This window comes from Temnothorax nylanderi, unplaced genomic scaffold (genome assembly GCF_030848795.1).
Source record: "Temnothorax nylanderi isolate EJ_2023f unplaced genomic scaffold, tnyl_v1.0 TNYL_tig0189_pilon, whole genome shotgun sequence".
Lineage (NCBI taxonomy): Eukaryota > Metazoa > Arthropoda > Insecta > Hymenoptera > Formicidae > Temnothorax > Temnothorax nylanderi.
In genome coordinates, this window is record NW_027249251.1 from 310,327 (window position 1) to 328,925 (window position 18,599).

The 18,599-nt window shown below is 41.6% G+C and overlaps 6 protein-coding genes across 10 annotated transcripts; 2 read left to right on the plus strand and 4 right to left on the minus strand.

Moving 5' to 3' along the window:
* Window positions 1-28: 28 nt before the first annotated feature.
* On the minus strand, window positions 29-2,243 carry Burs (Cuticle-tanning hormone bursicon). The gene is given in 5 exon segments (XM_071716647.1): window positions 29-318; window positions 795-920; window positions 1,562-1,728; window positions 1,867-1,989; window positions 2,219-2,243. Coding segments are annotated over 5 exon segments (591 nt in total). The 3' UTR covers window positions 29-168.
* LOC139778590 (uncharacterized) lies at window positions 1,598-15,727 on the plus strand. 2 transcript variants are annotated; one of them, XM_071716604.1, is made up of 4 exons: window positions 1,598-1,737; window positions 11,682-12,353; window positions 12,498-12,789; window positions 12,887-15,727. In XM_071716604.1, exons 2-4 carry the CDS (start codon window positions 11,761-11,763, stop codon window positions 13,358-13,360), a joined length of 1,359 nt encoding a protein of 452 aa, XP_071572705.1. In that variant the 5' UTR covers window positions 1,598-1,737; window positions 11,682-11,760; the 3' UTR covers window positions 13,361-15,727. The 2 variants fall into 2 exon arrangements, with proteins under 2 accessions (XP_071572705.1, XP_071572706.1); XM_071716605.1 differs by lacking the exon at window positions 1,598-1,737 and adding an exon at window positions 9,973-10,093.
* Pburs (Partner of Bursicon) lies at window positions 3,043-3,968 on the minus strand. Of its 2 annotated transcripts, XM_071716614.1 has the most exons (3): window positions 3,832-3,968; window positions 3,462-3,657; window positions 3,043-3,370 (listed from the first exon to the last, which is right to left on the minus strand). In XM_071716614.1, the coding sequence occupies exons 1-3, from the start codon at window positions 3,891-3,893 to the stop codon at window positions 3,200-3,202; spliced, it is 429 nt and encodes a 142-aa protein (XP_071572715.1). In that variant the 5' UTR covers window positions 3,894-3,968; the 3' UTR covers window positions 3,043-3,199. The 2 variants fall into 2 exon arrangements, with proteins under 2 accessions (XP_071572715.1, XP_071572717.1); XM_071716616.1 differs by lacking the exon at window positions 3,832-3,968 and having other exon boundaries at window positions 3,462-3,713.
* Window positions 3,713-6,197, minus strand: LOC139778592 (G patch domain-containing protein 11). Of its 3 annotated transcripts, none has more exons than XM_071716609.1 (4): window positions 6,061-6,197; window positions 5,291-5,480; window positions 4,912-5,206; window positions 3,713-4,797 (listed from the first exon to the last, which is right to left on the minus strand). In XM_071716609.1, the coding sequence occupies exons 3-4, from the start codon at window positions 5,135-5,137 to the stop codon at window positions 4,223-4,225; spliced, it is 801 nt and encodes a 266-aa protein (XP_071572710.1). In that variant the 5' UTR covers window positions 5,138-5,206; window positions 5,291-5,480; window positions 6,061-6,197; the 3' UTR covers window positions 3,713-4,222. The 3 variants fall into 3 exon arrangements, with proteins under 3 accessions (XP_071572710.1, XP_071572709.1, XP_071572708.1); XM_071716608.1 differs by lacking the exon at window positions 6,061-6,197 and adding an exon at window positions 5,883-6,048 and having other exon boundaries at window positions 5,291-5,547; XM_071716607.1 differs by lacking the exon at window positions 6,061-6,197 and having other exon boundaries at window positions 5,291-5,643.
* Window positions 6,206-11,453, plus strand: Slmap (Sarcolemma associated protein). The gene has a single exon (XM_071716596.1). The coding sequence runs from the start codon at window positions 7,089-7,091 to the stop codon at window positions 9,630-9,632; it is 2,544 nt and encodes an 847-aa protein (XP_071572697.1). The 5' UTR covers window positions 6,206-7,088; the 3' UTR covers window positions 9,633-11,453.
* A 151-nt stretch (window positions 15,728-15,878) lies between the features above and the next one.
* Window positions 15,879-18,082, minus strand: Dpck (Dephospho-CoA kinase). Its single transcript, XM_071716612.1, has 3 exons — window positions 17,774-18,082; window positions 17,124-17,415; window positions 15,879-16,901 (listed from the first exon to the last, which is right to left on the minus strand). Exons 1-3 carry the CDS (start codon window positions 17,883-17,885, stop codon window positions 16,598-16,600), a joined length of 708 nt encoding a protein of 235 aa, XP_071572713.1. The 5' UTR covers window positions 17,886-18,082; the 3' UTR covers window positions 15,879-16,597.
* Between the last annotated feature and the right edge of the window lie 517 nt (window positions 18,083-18,599).

An 18,599-nucleotide genomic window follows, 5' to 3' on the forward strand; every position in this document is an offset into this window, starting at 1 on the left:
TCGTCCGATCGAGAAAGATCGACACATGGTCGTTAGAGATTCTCTTTATTAGTTATCATAATGTATAATAGGGAATAGAATAGAATAAAATAAAATAAATCGCGCCGTTATGGTGGGCGCGATTTTCCATTTTCCTCGTGCCTCGTGAGTCGTGCGGCTCGTGCCTGTCTATCGCAAGCCAGAGGACCGTCTGAAGTGCGCGGACGTCGCAAAAGGGCCCTCGTCGGCGAATCCCGCGATCTCCTGGGGTATTATCGCGTACTCTTCTACGCTGGTGCACGGTCTGCACATGCATTCCAACGGCGCCTTGGTGATAACCTGATGAACAGATACAGGTAAAATGAACGCGTGAATTAACGCAAACGGCAAAAGTCGATTGCAATAAAGCTTTTGAAATTTTGAAATTAGGCGCCCCTGCTAGTTACGCGGCGCACTACGGGACTACTGGGGACTACGGCCGAGGCCGAGCGCCGATTGGCCGCGCACGAAAACAATATGGCCGCGCGAGAACGGAGAAACTCGTGGTGCGGTGGTGCGGTGTCGCGGTGTCGACTGTCGAACGGCTTCGGGCCTTCGGGCTTTGTTTTTGTTGCGGATCTCGTTGACGCGTAATCGGTGAGAGAAAGCGAGTGAACAGTCAACGGCGCGCGATCGCGTCTGATCGCATGAATCGCGTTCACGTTCACGCGATTCTGTTTACGACCGGCTAACGATCGCGTCAACCGTGTCAACCGTCCCGACTGCCGCGTCCGTGGGCGACTGGGCGGTCAGCGGTCTCACGTCTCACGTCTCACCTTCCTGAACTTCATCTCCCCTGGTTTCGCCCGCGGACAGAACAGAGAGACACTAGCCTCTCTCTCGCCGCTTTCCTGACAGCACATGCAGCTCCTCTCCATTTGCCACATCTTGGACCCGGACACCTGTGCATGTTAACAAGCCGAACGTTTCTCATATGTATGTACGTGTCTTCTCATGTCTCATGCGCGCTCAGCGCTCAGTTCTCTCTCGTTGCGTTAAACAGTGTTCGTGCGCGTGTGTGTGTATGAGAGAGAGAGAGAGAGAGAGAGAGAGAGAGAGAGAGAGAGAGAGAGAGAGAGAGAGAGAGAGAGAGAGAAAAGATAATGGACTCTGTCAAACGTCAGACGAAATACTTGCGATTTTACGGTATCAGATCGGTCGCGACTCACATTCGTATTTCTTAAGTGTTCTTGCTTCATGCGTGTATATACTTGGCTATATGGAACGTACGAGACTCCCCCACTCGTAGGGCTAACAATAAGATTTAGAGAATGCGCCTATGTGTAGTTTCAGAATCGTTTATGCAAGATATTATGTTTCAACATGCCTCGTGAGTATTAAGTACCACGGTACCACATTAGCTATTCCTAAGAAATTTTCATGTGCCCTACTTGAAAACGTACAACTCTTGCCCATATGCATCACATTGTTATTGCCTTTAAGATTGTAAAATTGTAAAACTATCAGTTGAGATAGATTGCACGCTTCGCGCATACTGCATACATTGAAAGATTGTCACTAATCTATAACTGGCCTTTCTTACCTGCAGATAACTGCTACATCGTCCTCTACACGCATAACTGGGAATCGGTTTTGGAACACAACCTGGATACTGAAGGAAGTGTATCACGCGCGTTGCCTGACACTCGTCGACCCCAACGATCGCTTCTGTGCCACCGTACAACAAGCATATCAGCCATCCATTGATCACTGTCCACGGTAAGTACATAAATACTTAACATCTGTTTTACATACAATTTTCAAAAAATATTCTACAACTTGCAAGAAAGACGACTGAGGAAATTACTTAAATTTTGCAAACGTACTGTTAGATGCTAGCTTATTTACCAAAGTAACGGAAGAGCTTGTCTCTCGAACGGTACATTGCCTTCCCTTCCTAGCACTTTACTGCGCTTGTAAGTCCTACGTCGTAAGCTTTTATACACCGCAGGTGGCCATATTTTTCCCTTTCTTCGGTTATATCTTAGCAGTATTGCTATGTATCAAAATCACTACACACACACACACACACACGTGTATATATATATATATATATATATATATATGTATATATAGACATACATAAGAAAATTATTCCTGACATGTTTGCTAAATTTATATGCAATAGTGCTAGATTTTTTCTTGTTAAATAACATAAAAGTTTACTCATGATTCTACTTAGAAATTATAATATATATACCAAACATATTCTTAATATGTGTCATTATCTCTATAAAACATTGTAAATATGTGACCAAGATAATTTTATTCACTTATGACAAAATATTTGCACAATTTTCTTTACACAATTTAAAAATTAAGCTTACTAAAAATATTCAATAAGAATCTATTTATAAATGACAGAAACGACACTTTTATATATATTTAGTTTAAATAAACAACAATAGACCATTATATCTTAATTCTTTCCAAGTGCATTTCTATTAAACTTTATCGTAACAGCATTTTGATTTAGGACTAACAATAAGTTATCCAAAAATATTAAAAATTTCGATAATTAAAAGTTTAAAGTTTGTAGGATCAAATTTGCTGAGAAGAAACGTTTCTAACATCTTGTTGTTTTAAGTAATAATATATAGATGACAAAATAAACTACGAAATACATCGTAGGAAATATTCTTCATTGCACTCACACATGTGTACGATTCAATAAAGCTTTCTCTTATATTATGTATAGAATCAAGTCAAAGTTCAAAGATTTTAATCTCTCAAAATTTGCTAACTATTTGTGCGCCAACATTTTCGTTAAAGGAAAATTCAGAATCAATATCAATATTAATATCAAATATCAAATTTTTTTCAAATGATTTATATTTATCTGTAACGATATACAAGATTAAATTATACACATATATGTTCTGTACGATTGTATTTAAAGAAAATTAACTTTTGTGGAATTTTGCATTTATCGTCACAAGTATTATAAAAATGCGCGCACTGAGAGAGAGAGAGAGAGAGAGAGAGATCAGGGCTGTAAATAGGGGGGAGAGGTTATATTGTAAATACATTAGAAATACTATTTATTTTTGTCGTCATTACATATATTTTCATTTATTTTCATTTATCTATCATACAGATATAATAACTGTCATATATAATTGTTGCGATTTCACTGTGCACTGAGAGAATATACAGATTATATTTCAAGTCGTTGTTGCTCTTATCTCGCGAGATCGCCGCACTTGATGCATTTACATTCGGCGGGTTCTCGTATCTTGATCTCCATCGTCTCGTCATCCATGCCTATCAATTTAATTCCATCCGCGTCGTAGCATTGATTTAAGACGACGAATCTTTCTTTCAGATAACTCTCACGGCAACAGTAGCACTCCTGTTATATATAAAAAAAAAAAAGATAATTACAACTTACAGGCAATATATCTTATACATCTTCCTTTGCACGAGATATCACATCGACTTACCTTCGAGAAGCCCGTAGTAGTGACAACGCTTGGCTGTACTTGCGAGTTACAGAATCCTTCACATTTGGTGACCGATATATCACCGCTACATGTTCTTCTCAGACGTCCTATCTCATCGTATTCGTCTTTGGTAATGCGTACTTCCGACTGTAGGGTCTCGCAGCTTTCGTCATCTACCTCGGTTATTTCAGCATCGCTGATTGTTGTAACATAAACCACGAGGATTAGCAATGACTTGGGGGCTACCAACATTATAGTGTATCGTTACTCGTTTTTATTGAAATATTTAACAAACAGTCACCGTACAAGTTTTCGGATGAAATGAAAGAAGAGAGAGTCAAACAAGATGCTTTTATAGGTAATTTCTCACTCTCTTTTCCATCGCGTGTAAAAGCCAGGGGTCATAGCGATCCCCTGCTGCCTTAATAGCATAGTTCGGTCGTGAGGGTGAGGAATAACGACTCTCCTTAGAGTTGCTCTTAGAGTTGCTCAGTGCTCGATTTTTTCTCGTCCGGAACATGACTTTTTCGATGTTTTGCATCATACCCGCTAATGGGTCTTTTATGTCTCGTGTACACAATGGGGTTGATCATGTATTTAAGTAATGTAATTTTACCTAAGGTTCGTGTATTATATCGTGTTCTAATGTACACGCTCGACAAGAATAGAGAATATTTTTAATGACGTCCAAAATTTATTGATATCAGTTTTCTAACGTAGCGTAAAGATAATATTATCGATAATATATACATTTAACATATTCAATGGTCGTTTCTCATACTTCCCGGGCAATTATCTCTTAAATCGTCTTCGTCGTTGAACTTGGTTCCGCACCAGATGCAGTAAAAGTATTTCTTTCTTAAATATCTAGTAAGAATATCGAGTTTTTCTAAATTGCTAAGTGTTTCGTCGTTCTTGGTGTCGTCGTCGTCGTCGTCGTCGTCGTCGTCATCGTCATCGTCGTCATCGTCATCGTCGTTAGTGTCGTCAGCTTCTTTTTCTTCCTTGCTCTCTAGCCAAAACCACGATTCTTCAGGTTCCTTGATATTTTCTTTAGCATCTAATTCTTGGCAAACCTTCTGACTTTTGTACAAATCGATCTTTTGCAACTGTTCCGCCTTCTCTTGGGCTATCCTGTTACGGAAATCTCTGGTATCCATGTTATCTAATTTTGCATTTGTGTTCTCATGCTTGTACGAATTCTTTTTCTTTAGCGTTTTTCCCAGACCTTGCCTATCCGCCTTCACTTCTACAGGAATTGGTTCAGTCATTCCCGATTGAGTCTTGCCTATTCCTTGACCAGGTTTGTATCCCATCTTCATTAGCATTTCAAAACCTGGGGACAAGGTAAATCTCGAAATTATTTCTCGCAATTAGCACTTTTTTTCCATTCTTAGCCCATCAGAAATTTATCTGCATTCCATATAATCTATATAGATTAAGTACAGACCTTTATTTGCGCTGGTAATGGCAGATGACAAGCCTTCCTCCCTTTTTTCCGCTTCGACTACTCGCATCGACTTGTTGCGTTCCTTCATCCTAGACTGAATTTCAGCCTTTCTCTTCATCAATGTAAATTCTCTCCTATCAGAATGTCTGTATATAAGACTCGACGAGGCACGTTGTTCGGAATCTTGTAGAAATTTATCGGACATGTAATCCTCATCGTCTGACATCGTTCGGATGTTCGGAATGAAATGGATTGTTTATACTTAATACGTTATAGGAAAGTATTTCGTGAAGCACTGGAAACAGAATAATAGATTTTGTCACAAGATGTACGCGATGACGACAAAATGTGAAAATTATCTAATTTACAAATGTAATACCTCAGAGATTCTCTCGCGATGATTCAAGCTTCCGATGATTTATACTCGCTTCTTAGCCTTCTTCAAGGAGATTAATAATAAATTTTGCGAAATGCTATGTTCAACGCGAACTTTTTTGTCCTTTTAGGTTATGCTCGTACTTGAGAGGTTATATTCTCGTGTGGAAAGGCCGTGTTGGAAAGGTCGATTCCTGTAAATTTTCGAAAAGTTTTCCTTCGAAAATTCGGACGAAAGACTCGAGTTTTTGATGATTTGAACTGAAATATATATAGGTATATATATAAGTTCAACTTAGGGCCGATATCACAGTCTCCGATTAACGTGATCTTCCGATTAAACTCACTCTGCATCTCTTTCTAACTGTCCCCCTAGAAAGAGACGAAAAGACAGTTAGAAAGAGATGCAGAGTGAGTTTAATCGGAGGATCACGTTAATCGGAGACTGTGATATCGGCCCTTTTAGTGTAGGTTTATAAAAATTGTGGCCATATTATCCGTATTAATATATAAAACTAGCATTGTAAGAGGAAAAGAAATATGCAATTTAAGATACATTATTATTATTATTATTCAATAATTAAATAAATGATCACAAGATCGTAGGGACGTTTTTTTCACGCGTCCGCGTTATATGGCGAACGTCACACACATATCACATAATTGACATAATGAGAAAGATATTATTATCTACGTATTCTTATAATCGGATTTTTCTTTTATCTTTTCTCCCGGACCCTGCGAGAGAGGCGTATATGCGTATAATATGTATACCTTGGCGCTAGGTAAGCAAGGTTAGGTTGATAGGTAATGTAGGTATTCCGCGCCACGCGCCCCTCTTCCCCACCCGCATGACTAACGTGGGGGAGGAGGAGGAGAGGGGGGAGGAAACGGTGGAACGCGGAACTGGAACACGGCTGGCACTCCGGACCGGAGTCCGGACGCGGGGAACAGCGAACCATTGTATTTTCACGGAGTCCCATACGTCGTCCGTACGTGCGCAATATTTTTCGTTGGTGCGCGAAAGTCCGCGGTAGTGCCGTCGCCGATTCATCTCCGGTCGCCGACGCTGCGTGTCCGACGCGTGTCAGGCTGGCGCGGACGACATCGCGCGAGCGCGAGCGCGCGAGAGAGAGAGCGTAACCCACGTTCGGCTGAGCGTGTTCGCAGCGTTCACGCCTGCACGGGAGCTGGACGACGTCGTCGGAGTCGCGACGGAGACGTCCCGCGTGTTTCGCTGACCCGATTTCGATCCTGGGAGATCGACTCGACTCGCCTCGCCTCGACTCGACTCGAATCGGTCGATGCGTGGCGTCTGCCAAACGGGACCGGACTTCCGCTGAGTTCCGTGGTCGAGTCCGCGGAGACATTCGCTGATCGAACGAAGGAGGAAGAGAGAGAGAGAGAGAGAGAGGGAGAGAGAGAGCGATAGGGAGGAGTGCTGCGAGAGAGTGACGGCCGACGGCCGGTGCACGGGTGCAGTGATATTTCATTGAGGAAGAAAACATGCCGGACACGATGTCGTCACGCCTCGTCGTGTCAGGCGACAGGTTCCGAAAGGTCACGTCGGGATCCTCGTGACCGAGCTTGAGGAGCGCGCTCATATATTCGACACGTTTGACGTGCGAAGCACTAACCGAAGATCTAGCCGTCACGGTCACGGGGTCGCGGTTACGCGATACAGCTCTCGAAGCTGATAATTCTCTTTTCGCTGTTTCCTCCGACGGGATTTACAACGATTCGATTTACGTTCGTGAAAGGACTCTTCCTCGAATTCGCTCGGCTTACCATCCATCTCGGCTATGGTTGTAGCTAGCAGCGGTGGTTGGGTACAAAATGCCAGTTCGCCCGCTGGGCAGAACAACTCCAACTTGAACCAGAACAATACGCAGAACAACAACAGCAACAACAACAATAATAACAACAACAACAACAACAACAACAACAACACCAACACCACCAACAACAACAAGATGATCGCGAAAGGGGTTCTGATCTGCCGGGACAATTCCCATCCCTTCCAGGAGCGTACGTTGACGTTGGAGCAACCGGTCAAGATTGGTCGTTCGGTGGCCAGGGCGAGAGCCGCGACAAATAACGCGATTTTCGATTGCAAAGTGTTGTCGAGGAATCACGCGCTGCTATGGTACTCCTCCGGTAAGTTTTACTTGCAGGACACGTGCAGCAGCAACGGTACGTTTGTGAATAATCAGAGACTCAGCGCTTCCGGGTTGGAGTCAACGCCCAAGGAGGTATGCTCCGGGGATATAGTGCAATTTGGCGTGGACGTTGTGGAAAATACCAAGAAGGTCACCCATGGGTGTATAGTCGCGACCTTGAAGCTGTACCTGCCGGACGGGAAGGAAGCCAAGGCCAGTCTCAGCACCTCCGTCAGTTCACCCGCTGGGAACGTCTCCCTCGAGGATCTTTACAAGCTTAATCAGATAATGCAGGAGGCGTCGAGACGAGAGAAAGCCTTGTACTCTAAACTGGGCTATTTGCAGCAACTGGTGGAGAATACTCGGAAAGCCGCCAACCAATCGTGGAAGGCATTGATCACGGAGGATCGTCTACTATCGTGGGTAATGACCGTCGAGAGTCAACTGACGGTGTATTCCAAGAACTATACCGAGGACAAAATCAGAAACGAACTTGCCAAGCTTCAGGATGAGAAGGCGCAATATCAGAACGCCGCCAAGGAAGCGTTACAGAAAGTTTTGCAGGAGAAACTGGAGGTCACGCAGAGACTTGTGCAATTGGAGGGACGTTTGAACGAAACGGAGGAAGAATGTCAAAGTTTGCATAACGTAGCCAAGTACACCCAAACGGAGCTTCAGGAGCTCAGCGCGAAATATGCGGAAGCGCAGAGGAAGCTCCAGGAGACCACCAACAAGCTCATGGAGAGCGAGGAGAAGGTAAAGGATGTGCTGCTCAGCGCGGAACAAGAGAAACGTGATCTCGCGAAACGGCTCGAGGATCAATCAAAAATCGAGAAGAATTTGCGGGCGAGGTTGCACGATTCTCGATTAGATTCCGTCAATATTTATAAGCAAATCACCGCCTTGAGAAATTACGCGCAGACTCTGCAAGATATGAATCTAAAGCTGGAGGTCAGCGAGAACTTGGACTCGAAGGGCGAGGAGAATCCCATAGAGGCTATAAACGCTATTCTTAACCAATTGAATTCTATTCATGTCGATAATATGGAGGTGGACAGCGAGATTAATTTTTACTTCACCAAGAGTGAGCAAGATAATCAGTTTAATTCGTCAGATGTTGATCCGAAGCAGCTGAAATCCGACGTATCCTTCACCAAAGACCAGATGGACGATTTGCAGACGACGGCTGAAGATAGTCTCACGGAATATATTGTTCCACCGCCATTATCGTCATTATCGTCGTTATCGTCCAGACGAACTTTAGTCAATGGAAACTTGGCCAACCTAGACAACCTAGACAACAGCGATACCAATGGAGACTCCGACACAAACTCGGAAGCGACCGACGACACATGCAGTATTACGAACGACGACACGAGCGAGAAGAGCGTTATAGAGAATAAGAAGGAGGATCCGGACACGGAACAAGCGTCCAAGCAGGCACATGGCAAGATGGAGGTACGATTCGCAAATGCCGTGTACCGTCCACAATCGGATGTACATTACGAGCCAATAAAACAAATTGCCAAAGATGATCGAGTCGCGGAGATTTCGACGGAAGAAAGTGCCTCCGTGGGCATTGAGGATACGTTAGACAGTTCTATCGTCGATCTTGCGATAGATAAGCGCGACAAAAAAGATAAGCAGCACTACCACCACCACCACCACCACCACCACCACCACCACCAGGATAATGATGTTGAGCCGGAGTGCGAAGAGCGCGCAGAAGGAGATTACGTTAAAACTTTAAAACCCGTCACGAAAAATGATACGATACAACAAGCTTTTCATTCCAGAGACTATATACTGCAGACGTTAATCGGTTCTCTGGATTCGTTAAGAGGCGAGGATAGCCTGGAAGCGCGGCAGATGGTGCAAAAAGAGCTGGAGGAATTGAAGGACTGGCTGATACGCGAGCCGAACGAGATCGTCATCGACAGGCTGAAGGAGCTGTACTACCGCGCGAAGAACGAGGCGCAGCGGATGCAGGAAGTCAACGAGGAGCTGGTTATAGTGAAAGAAAAGTACAACGCGTTCGTCGAGGAGAAAGCGGAGCTGTCGAAGAAATACGTGTCCCTCAAATCACAGTGCGGTGATCTGCTAAGTGCAAATTACACCGTACCGATACATTACGTGGCACCTATCGCGATTATGCTGGTGTGGATGCTACTGGAGAAGATATTCTAATCGCGCCTCTTTCTCTCCTGCCATCTAATATTCCTTTCTGTACATATAACACGCTCCACGACGAACGTTTTATCCTTTTTCATTTATTTTTCTTTCTTTTACAATATCGACTGTAATTAACTGTAAATTTCGTTAAGCTATCCATTTTGTCGCTTGAGGACGACCACATCGAGCACAATTTAATGTTTTTTATACAAACAATCGTTAAGAATTGTGTATATATATATATATATGTATCTTTCTGTTTAATTTTCCGAATCAAGTCTTCTCGGGGCTAAGGATAAAGAGCCTCTCGTTATAAAGTGCGATGTTAAACAAGAATAATGTGTCGCGTTAGTACGCTTTACGAAGGAGGAGCAAGATCAAAGACGGGACAAAAATCGTTTATTGAATATGTATATCTCTCACAACACGGAAGCTCGACTTACGTTCTCTGAGGAGTAAAAGTAGCTGGAGAAAATGTAAGCACGATACCACGTAAAATGTTCAACATGCTGCCAAGCTGCTAAGTATCATATCTCCTAATACGGCTCAATTTTATAATATATTATGTATTTCGTTGCATGTTTGCTTGTTTAAACGATATGTTTCTCCTTCTATAGCATATTCTAAAAATTAAATCTGTATCCTTTACTGCGGATAGAGAATTTACGAGAATGTACTCTCTCCCGTGCATCTCAAAACAAAAAAAAAGATATAAACATACACACACACACACACACACACACACACACACACACACGTGTACACGCGCACACATTGTCATTTTCGATTATTCAAAATCGTCGTACATTTGTATATAATTAATTGTAGAAAGTAATTTGCGCGCGAAAAACAATACATAATCATTCGTACTCGTCTCATTCGAATCAGATAACACGCTTTCTTTTTTCAAGCTCTTTAGTTGAGGGCGACTTTAAGAGTTGGGAACGACCTTTGCAGGGGAGTGAGAGTGAGAGCGAGAGTGAGAGAGTTGGAGAGAGACAATCGATCACTCACGTATACATTAGCATGCGTATATTATATATGTTGCAGCGTTACTCTCGCGCCTCTTCTGATGATAAGTGCATTGTTCTCGAGCGAAAATTTGATCGCGAAACGCATCATGGTCTTGCGGCGAGTTTTGGGTCAAGTTTTGGCCTTTGACCTTTCTTTGCACAATGATATCTTAATTTTCTTCCCTTCATACATATGTATACATATTGGGTAGCGTGACAATATACAAGAGCATATTCGTTCGAGCGACCTAATAAAATTAATAAGCGGATACGTATGTATTTACTTCTCGAAGGCAAATTTCTCTCAGCACTCATTGTCAGTACCGTTCTATCGATTCTACCTTGGAATGGCCTTGATATCATCTAATAACGTCTTAAAGCGAGAAGATCCAATATAACCGTAGTTTTCTATATTAATTCTTTTGATACGAAACGTAAAACGGGGAAATTGACAGTATTTTCTTAATTCGTTAGTTTAGTTTAGAGAGTGCCATGTTTACTGCGTACTTGTACCGCATTAGATAACAGAATTATTGTGTGTCGCGGCGAAAACAAAGGTGTACGTGACATTTTCCAAAAAAGTACGCCGCAAGTTGGTCGGTCGGTCGGTCGCTCGCTCGCTCGTTCGTTCGTTCGTTTAGGCGAGCTCACTTTCTTGGCAGATCAAGCGTATATATCAAATTATCAAAGTACATATGGTAAATAAAAATGCTGTACATAGTAATGTTGATATAATCTTACTACCGATGTAATAGTCATTATACGAAAAGGGGAAATAAAGATAAAAAAACTAACTTAATTAATTAAAGAAGATTGAAAAGTCTCTCGTACTTTTAATATATCCCATCGCCACCTAAATTTAACGCTGTAAAGATTAAGTCAAATACATGAGTATATGAGTTTTGAATGCAAATCAACGGCTTATATATCGTAAGTACGTCGTATTTAGCAAATACGGCGCAAAGTTTCCTTGTCGAAGCACTAATAATATCGTTGTCACACTACCGTTAATCCATCGTTAATCTACCGTCGTCTCTTTTTCTTTATTCAGGGGCGCGCGTCGTATTAGCTGCGCTTAGCCGGTTCGTCGATCGATCGTAGTTCGACGTGCGAATCACCATGTGCCACCGATGAAAAAACTGAAGGTAAAGTTGGAAAGCAGCGGGACGGCGGGAACGTCGACGACGGGGCAGCATCAGCAGGCGGTCGGCGGGATGGCGGGGGGATTGAACGTGAACGCGACTGACCCCACCGACGCCGCCGCGAGTCGGATCTGTCGGGACTTTCTGAGAAATGTCTGCCACCGGGGAAAACGCTGCAAGTATCTTCACGAGCGTTCGGAGGACGATCCCGTCGAGGAATATACCTTCTGCCACGATTTCCAAAACGGCAAGTGTAATTGGCCGGGCTGCAAGTTTCTCCATTGCACCGAGAGCGAAGAGAAGCGTTTCAGAGCAACCGGTGAGCTGCCGCCTCATGTCCTCAATCGATCCAACACCTGCAACAACGACAAGCCGGATCATCCGTTATGCAAGGACTTTATGAAGGGCAGCTGCCAGAGGGTCAATTGCAAGTTTAGGCATTTGAAGAAGGAGGAGCCGCAGCACAATCTGATGTCGCCGTCCCACAATCACAACGTGCCCAGACCGCAGCACAATTTCAACGGCACCAGCAACGGCGGTGCTGCCGGCGGCGATGGGCGTAGATACGAGGAGGACAGAAGGTAAGGATCGTAATCGAGGATCCATGGATTTTCCTCTTTCTTATGTCTTTCTTGTGCCGTAGGAGCTTAACTTGCAACATTGTTTTGCGCAGAATTCTAACGTAACAACTTTGTTCCCTTCCTCTCTTTATTTCATGATTGTAGCTTCCACTGGCAAATGCAGGATCATAACAATTTGGTTGCTAATAATGCTGGTTACAACACGTCGCATCCAGCCGATTACATCGGACCGCCAGAACCAAAGAGGCGATTAGTATCGGGTGAAACACTCGTACATTTCGAAGCCTCTCCAATCGTGGGTCAGCAGCATGCGACTCAACCGACGGTCACGCCGAGCTATTATTACCCCATAATACCGCGTAACGAGGCACGAGCCATTGTCCTGGAGGATGAAAATGTCCTGTTGAGGAAGAAGATTGAAGAGTTGAAGAAGCAGGTATATCGTAGAGAAAGAAAGAAACGAGTTATCGCCCAAATGTCGCGCGATTTCGCTTTTACTCATGTACTTGGGTACACTTTGTGTCTCGATCTAGGTCAGCGATTTGACGGCGACGAACGAGTTTCTATTGGACCAAAACGCTCAATTGAGAATGTCAGGCAAACGAACCGCAAACGTGACCGCTGTAACGGTTCCGGCAGTTACGATTACGAATACAGTTCCGCCGTCGCAGGCTCCGACACCCCAACAAATGGTCAACGCGGCCGTGGCAGCGGGCACCCTACGAACGGTCACTGCCAGTGTGGCTACCGTTCCCGTGAGCATCGCGACCGTAGCTCCCGTCTCTATCGCGGCGGTCTCTATGGCACCGGTCTCGATACCACCGCCGATCGTCACCATGGCTCAGCAAACTATTTCAATGAGTGGCTCCGGGCCTCCCCAAGCGACTAATCAGCAACCACCGAACACGCAGCAACCCGCCAGTTTACCCTTGTCGATATCTGGCGCGACCGCGCCTCTCGTTTCTTATCCTATTATGACGCAGGAACTTAGGCCTGTCTTGCAATAAGTTGCGTCACGAGAATAAGAACTTAATATCTGATAGGATATCTATGTACACATGTACGGTGTACGACCTACTCGGCTATGTAGGCGAATCAAGAATCATAATGCGCGTCCATCTTACTTTTACTAAATGGAACTTACAAGTACGCTCGAAAGTACATACGAAAGATAGAAACCAGCGGCTGTGGGATGAAGCAGTGTATCACCGTAGTAAATAGACACATTTGTATTGATGTAATAATCATTCTCTCTCTCTTTCTAAATCTTTTCATATTCTATTCATTTGTGATTAATTTTACTTTTTTAAGAGCCAATTTCACTAACCACGGTTAGCTTAACCGACGGTTAAAGTTAGCAGGGTGGATTCATTTCTATTGGTCAATCCTGTTAACTTTAACCGTCGGTTAAGCTAACCGTAGTTGGTGAAATTGGCCCTAAGTTACCATCAATTTATTGACGTATATTATATTCTAGGGTTTACTTAGTGTATGATTCCTCTGATCGGCATCCAAGCATTCCATACTAATTGATCGTATGAATGGATAGTCCGTGTCTTAAGAGTTGTACTCTAGCTCCATTCTCTAAGATACTTCCACTGTTCAAGTAATTTAATCGGCTGTTTCGGTTGCATCATTGGATTTCAATTGAACAGGCAATCTTTTATCTTTGGCATTACAAAACTGCTGGCTAATTCACAAAATTCGTATATCTTGTACTCTTCATAATAATTGTCTTGCAAATATCTGAAAGCCTTCGCGGTTTCTTGCAGCGACATTTCGTTCGTTTCATTCATCAATTTGTCCACGATCACGAGCACATTCTCCAAGGTGTCAATCAGTTGACTATGCTGATCCACGACTTTAGATAACTTCGCTTATATTGCTAGACATTGGAAGTTTTCTATCAAGCTTCAGTTTTCCATCTTCCAAAACTTGATTCACACTTCTATAACAGTATCTGACACTTCTATAACAATATCTGACTTTTTTCTTGTTGCTATTATTTTACTTCTTCCTCATCGCTATCTTCATCTTATGATTTATAAATAAATTACGATCCTTACTCATGAAATATTTGCAGCAATAATTTAGCGCCAATGATCTTTGTATGCCTTCCCAATTACCCATTCCGCTTTTCATCAGCAATGGATTTACTTAATTGCGTTTTTTACGCAGCCCCATGATGTTGCTATCCAAATTCAAGAAAGACGAACGTAATTTGGAACTATTTGGCCTCTCATCGTCTGAACTAAATAAAAGGCATAAAATTATATATATACTTTTTGAGTACGGGTGACATACTTTTGAGTGACGGTTATCTCGGATTCTCGCAACTCCCCGGGTCCGGCTCGTGTAAAGATACACGGGGTGGTCTCGCGTTCCGCGTGTACTTGACACTATCGTGTCTCTTGATATACGATAATATACAACTACGCAATAACGATTGTCGATAATGTCGACAGCTATATATGTTCAAAGTGTGTATAATTGTACAATAGAATAACAGGAATGACAATCTATAATTACAAGATATAGTTACGACGTGACATTATGTTCCTTTATCTCTTTTCTTTTTATTGCATTATAATGTCATTGCGTAGTATCATATTAATCTCATTTTTGTGTAAAGCTAAATTGGAGAATAGTAATAGATAAGAGCACCGTCGAAAAATTTGTTAAGTAAGGAGATATAAATAAAAAAAAAGGAATATCTCTTTTAGATAATGCGTTAACATAAGTACAAAGAAGGTTAGAAAAAATATAGTACATTAAGTAAGGAATTGTAGCATATTAAGAAATATATTTAATAGAAAAGGTTCGCATCGCGCTTTATTGGTCTGGATTTGCGGAACCTTACTCAACCTTATTATGCTATTTCGTACGGGATATTGTACATAGTGTATTCCATTGCTCCTTTATTTACCCGAGAGAATTTTTCTACTTCTACTTTTAGTAAGCAAATGTTTGGTTGCATATAACTCGCATTAAATAATATTTTAATTAAGTACTTATGGTCCTTTACCAGTTTTTATAATTTACTTATTACTAACAATAAGTAAGCAACTCTCTGTTAGAACGATGAAGCAATTATATAAATTTACGTTTATACGTATACACAGTGTATAAGTTATACACAGTATATGGGAGATGCAGTGTATAAGAAATGCGCTGTAAACCAAATATGGATATACATCTGATTTTGTATCACGATTGTTAATCACGACTCGATATGATACTTGTATATATTTTGCGACAATTAACGTAAGAAATTGAGCACTATGTACTCGCGTATTTTATATATGCATACAAATGTAAAATCTTTTACGTATAAATTTATGTTAAAAGGCACTTTATTAAAAAAAAAGAAAAGACGAACGTGGTTTTTATCCTCGAGTACTTGTGAGCGCGAAATTTCTGTATAGATAACAAAGTATGGGTACAAATTTTAGTTTTTCATTATTGGTTTAAATTTAAAAAAAATAAAAAAGGATATGTCATTCTAGAGAAGTCTAATAGCAATAATATATATTATCTGGTTTTATTTATATTTATTATATAACTTTTTGCATCCAGTTTGACAAGTGCATTGCTAGTAGCTAATTACATGACTCATTCACGATGCATCTTCAATACAGATTATACAAAAAAGTTCAACTTGTAATTCGATGTAGCAATTGTACGAGAGCTGTCTAATCGAGCGTTCACGAGCAACTACCTCGTTTTGTCTCTTCCTTATCTCTTATTCGATCACAAGTAAGATAGCTCTAGTTTATGTAGGTACTCTACAGTAACTTTTTTATTGCCTAAAATGTACGTACATAACGCACATGCATGCATGCGCCCCTTCCACGTAAACACATAGATATAAACTACTATGTATCCCTTTGCCCTATCGTTAGCTCTAATAATGTTGCAATTAAAACATAATTTTATAAAAGAGTAATTATCTGTAACGGAACATAGTTGTAACTTGTGTAACTAATAGTACTCGTACAGAAATCTATTTCGTCGCGTCGAATAAAAGAATTGAATTTATCACACAATGACTAGCCCAACAAAATTGCAAATCCACAAATGTATACATTACGGTCATCTGCTTTATACTTGATAAAAATTTCGATTTTCCGAATGCGTTGCTGTACAAAAGTTAACAAAATACACGCTCGCTCTTATCACGCAACTATGATTTAAGGAAAACGTCTATTTGTTTCTAAACTGAATAATTTTAGTAGAAAAAAATTTCATGTGGCAGTGGATAAAGATCTAGAACTCCTGTTTCTGAACCAATACGTGCCAGCTAACAGTACGGTACAACAAAATCCGATTAGAAGACGCAATTTCCAATGATGCTTGGAAGATCGTAGCACGTTGATCACTTTTATGGTCTGCTCCTTGGTATCTCTTGCACTGCTGGAATTCTCAATTACAAAATTTGCCATCTCTGCTTTCTTCTCCAAGGACATTTGCGCAGCTATTCTTACTTTTGCTTTAGCTTCTGTAAATCCAGTGCGTTCCATTAATCGTTGAAGCTGAAGGTCCTCTTCGCTGGAAGTGATAAATCACAGAGGATGATTTACAGGCAATTAAAAGAGCTAAAATTCCTTTCATATATTCTCCCAATTCAAAGAGAAAACAATACACTATTTTAGCTAAAACACGATACCACCGACAAAATATTATTTTTAAGTATTATGTAAAGTAATACTATTAAAGTTGATCTTTAATACTATTTCATTGGTGAGCATACTAATTGAAATCCATACGTACCATGTTACAACTATAATTTTGTGCAGGTAATTCAACATGTGCCCTGTCTCGAAAAGTAACGGCAAATCGATGACTATGAATGAATGACCTTGCAAAAAGTATTTGATAATCTGCCAGTATATCTCTTTATATATCGCGGGATGCGTGATGGCATTAAGTTTCTTTCTCTTTTCGACATCATTGAATATCAAATCTCCAAGTTTTGCTCTGTCCAATTGTTTGGTGTCCAAAAACACATCCGGGCCAAATTCCTTCTGTATTTTATGCCACGCTGGTTTTCCTGGCTCGACAACTGGACATACACACATACAAACATCGCGTTATCCATAAGTTTCTTAATTTTTCATATATAAAGAATATTCATCGCTATAAACGCAAAATGCCACGAATTTCTGGACAAACGCTTTATCTGTTTCAGCCGTTACTTATCAAAATTTCAAATTTGCGATACTTATATACCGCGCACAATTAAACTTGATATTTGCCTTTATCATGCAACTGTAGTTTACAGTATCGAATGGATTTTATGCCAAAGGAAAAAAATCTAATAAAGTTTAGAAATAAATGTAGTTTAGAAGAAAAATAACATAAGGAATATAAGTGTCGTTCAAAAATAATACAAATGTGTCATTTAAAGTTTGCATCCTAACCTTTTCGGGCAATTATATCGGCATCTACAACTGGGATGCCGTGTTCCCGAAAAACAGCAGCAACCGTGCTCTTACCGGTGGCGATACCACCAGTCAATCCAACTAAATACATTTCGAAAGATTGCAATTTTTACACAACGAAATATCGATGAACCGATCAACTGAATCAACTGCACATAATCACCTTGTGATTATGGTGATATAACTGATGTCAGCATTATTCATATCAAGAATCAAGCAGCCCGGAATCCGGAACGTCCGCCGTCCGGAATCTAAATTGATCTAAATCCAGATTATCAGGATCCGGAATCTCACCTCTTCACCTCTCACCGGATTGCCCCGCCCGGCCCGGATGCCGCCGGAATTGACCGGATGCTCCGCGCGCCGCGCGCACTTTGAAGACAGTGAAGACTGTTTCTATATGAACTTTTACCTAAAGTCCTAAAGGCAAAAACCAGCAAAAATGTAGCTGCCAAGGTGTGAATTCTCCCTTATGTCTATGGGCACAGCCAAGTGCCAATGAGCAGGAGTTCATGCCCACGTTTTGGTTGTTACAAGTTAATTGTTACCCCGAATCCCCAGATATAATGTCCACGATTTTTTCATACTCTTTGGAAAAAAAAAACGAAAAAATCGTAAACCTAACGGAAGAGAAGCACAAAATTGTGCACATTGGGAGCGTCCCATTACTCGCATTTGACCTTTGACCACGTTGCGATTGACCCACAGCCACTCACAGCCCCCGATGACTGGAGTTTCTCCACTGAACCAGCCAATCGGATAATTTCATTTTTAATCAGCCAATTGACGACGTGGTCTAGAGGCT

Bases quoted from the DNA above. Each gene is read 5' to 3' on its own strand.
- Pburs (XM_071716614.1), bottom strand. From the start codon at position 3,893: ATGCTATTAAGGCAGCAGGGGATCGCTATGACCCCTGGCTTTTACACG. The intron at 3,658-3,831 runs GTGAGAAATTAC...TACAACAATCAG, and splicing joins TACACGCGATGGAAAAGAGA to CGATGCTGAAATAACCGAGG. The intron at 3,371-3,461 runs GTAAGTCGATGT...TATATATAACAG, and splicing joins CTACTACGGGCTTCTCGAAG to GAGTGCTACTGTTGCCGTGA.
- LOC139778590 (XM_071716604.1), top strand. From the start codon at position 11,761: ATGAAAAAACTGAAGGTAAAGTTGGAAAGCAGCGGGACGGCGGGAACG. The intron at 12,354-12,497 runs GTAAGGATCGTA...TCATGATTGTAG, and splicing joins AGATACGAGGAGGACAGAAG to CTTCCACTGGCAAATGCAGG. The intron at 12,790-12,886 runs GTATATCGTAGA...GTCTCGATCTAG, and splicing joins TTGAAGAGTTGAAGAAGCAG to GTCAGCGATTTGACGGCGAC.
- LOC139778592 (XM_071716609.1), bottom strand. From the start codon at position 5,137: ATGTCAGACGATGAGGATTACATGTCCGATAAATTTCTACAAGATTCC. The intron at 4,798-4,911 runs GTCTGTACTTAA...CCTTGTCCCCAG, and splicing joins CATTACCAGCGCAAATAAAG to GTTTTGAAATGCTAATGAAG.
- Dpck (XM_071716612.1), bottom strand. From the start codon at position 17,885: ATGTATTTAGTTGGATTGACTGGTGGTATCGCCACCGGTAAGAGCACG. The intron at 17,416-17,773 runs GTTAGGATGCAA...GTGTATGTCCAG, and splicing joins CGATATAATTGCCCGAAAAG to TTGTCGAGCCAGGAAAACCA. The intron at 16,902-17,123 runs GTACGTATGGAT...TATCACTTCCAG, and splicing joins AAAATTATAGTTGTAACATG to CGAAGAGGACCTTCAGCTTC.
- Slmap (XM_071716596.1), top strand. From the start codon at position 7,089: ATGGTTGTAGCTAGCAGCGGTGGTTGGGTACAAAATGCCAGTTCGCCC.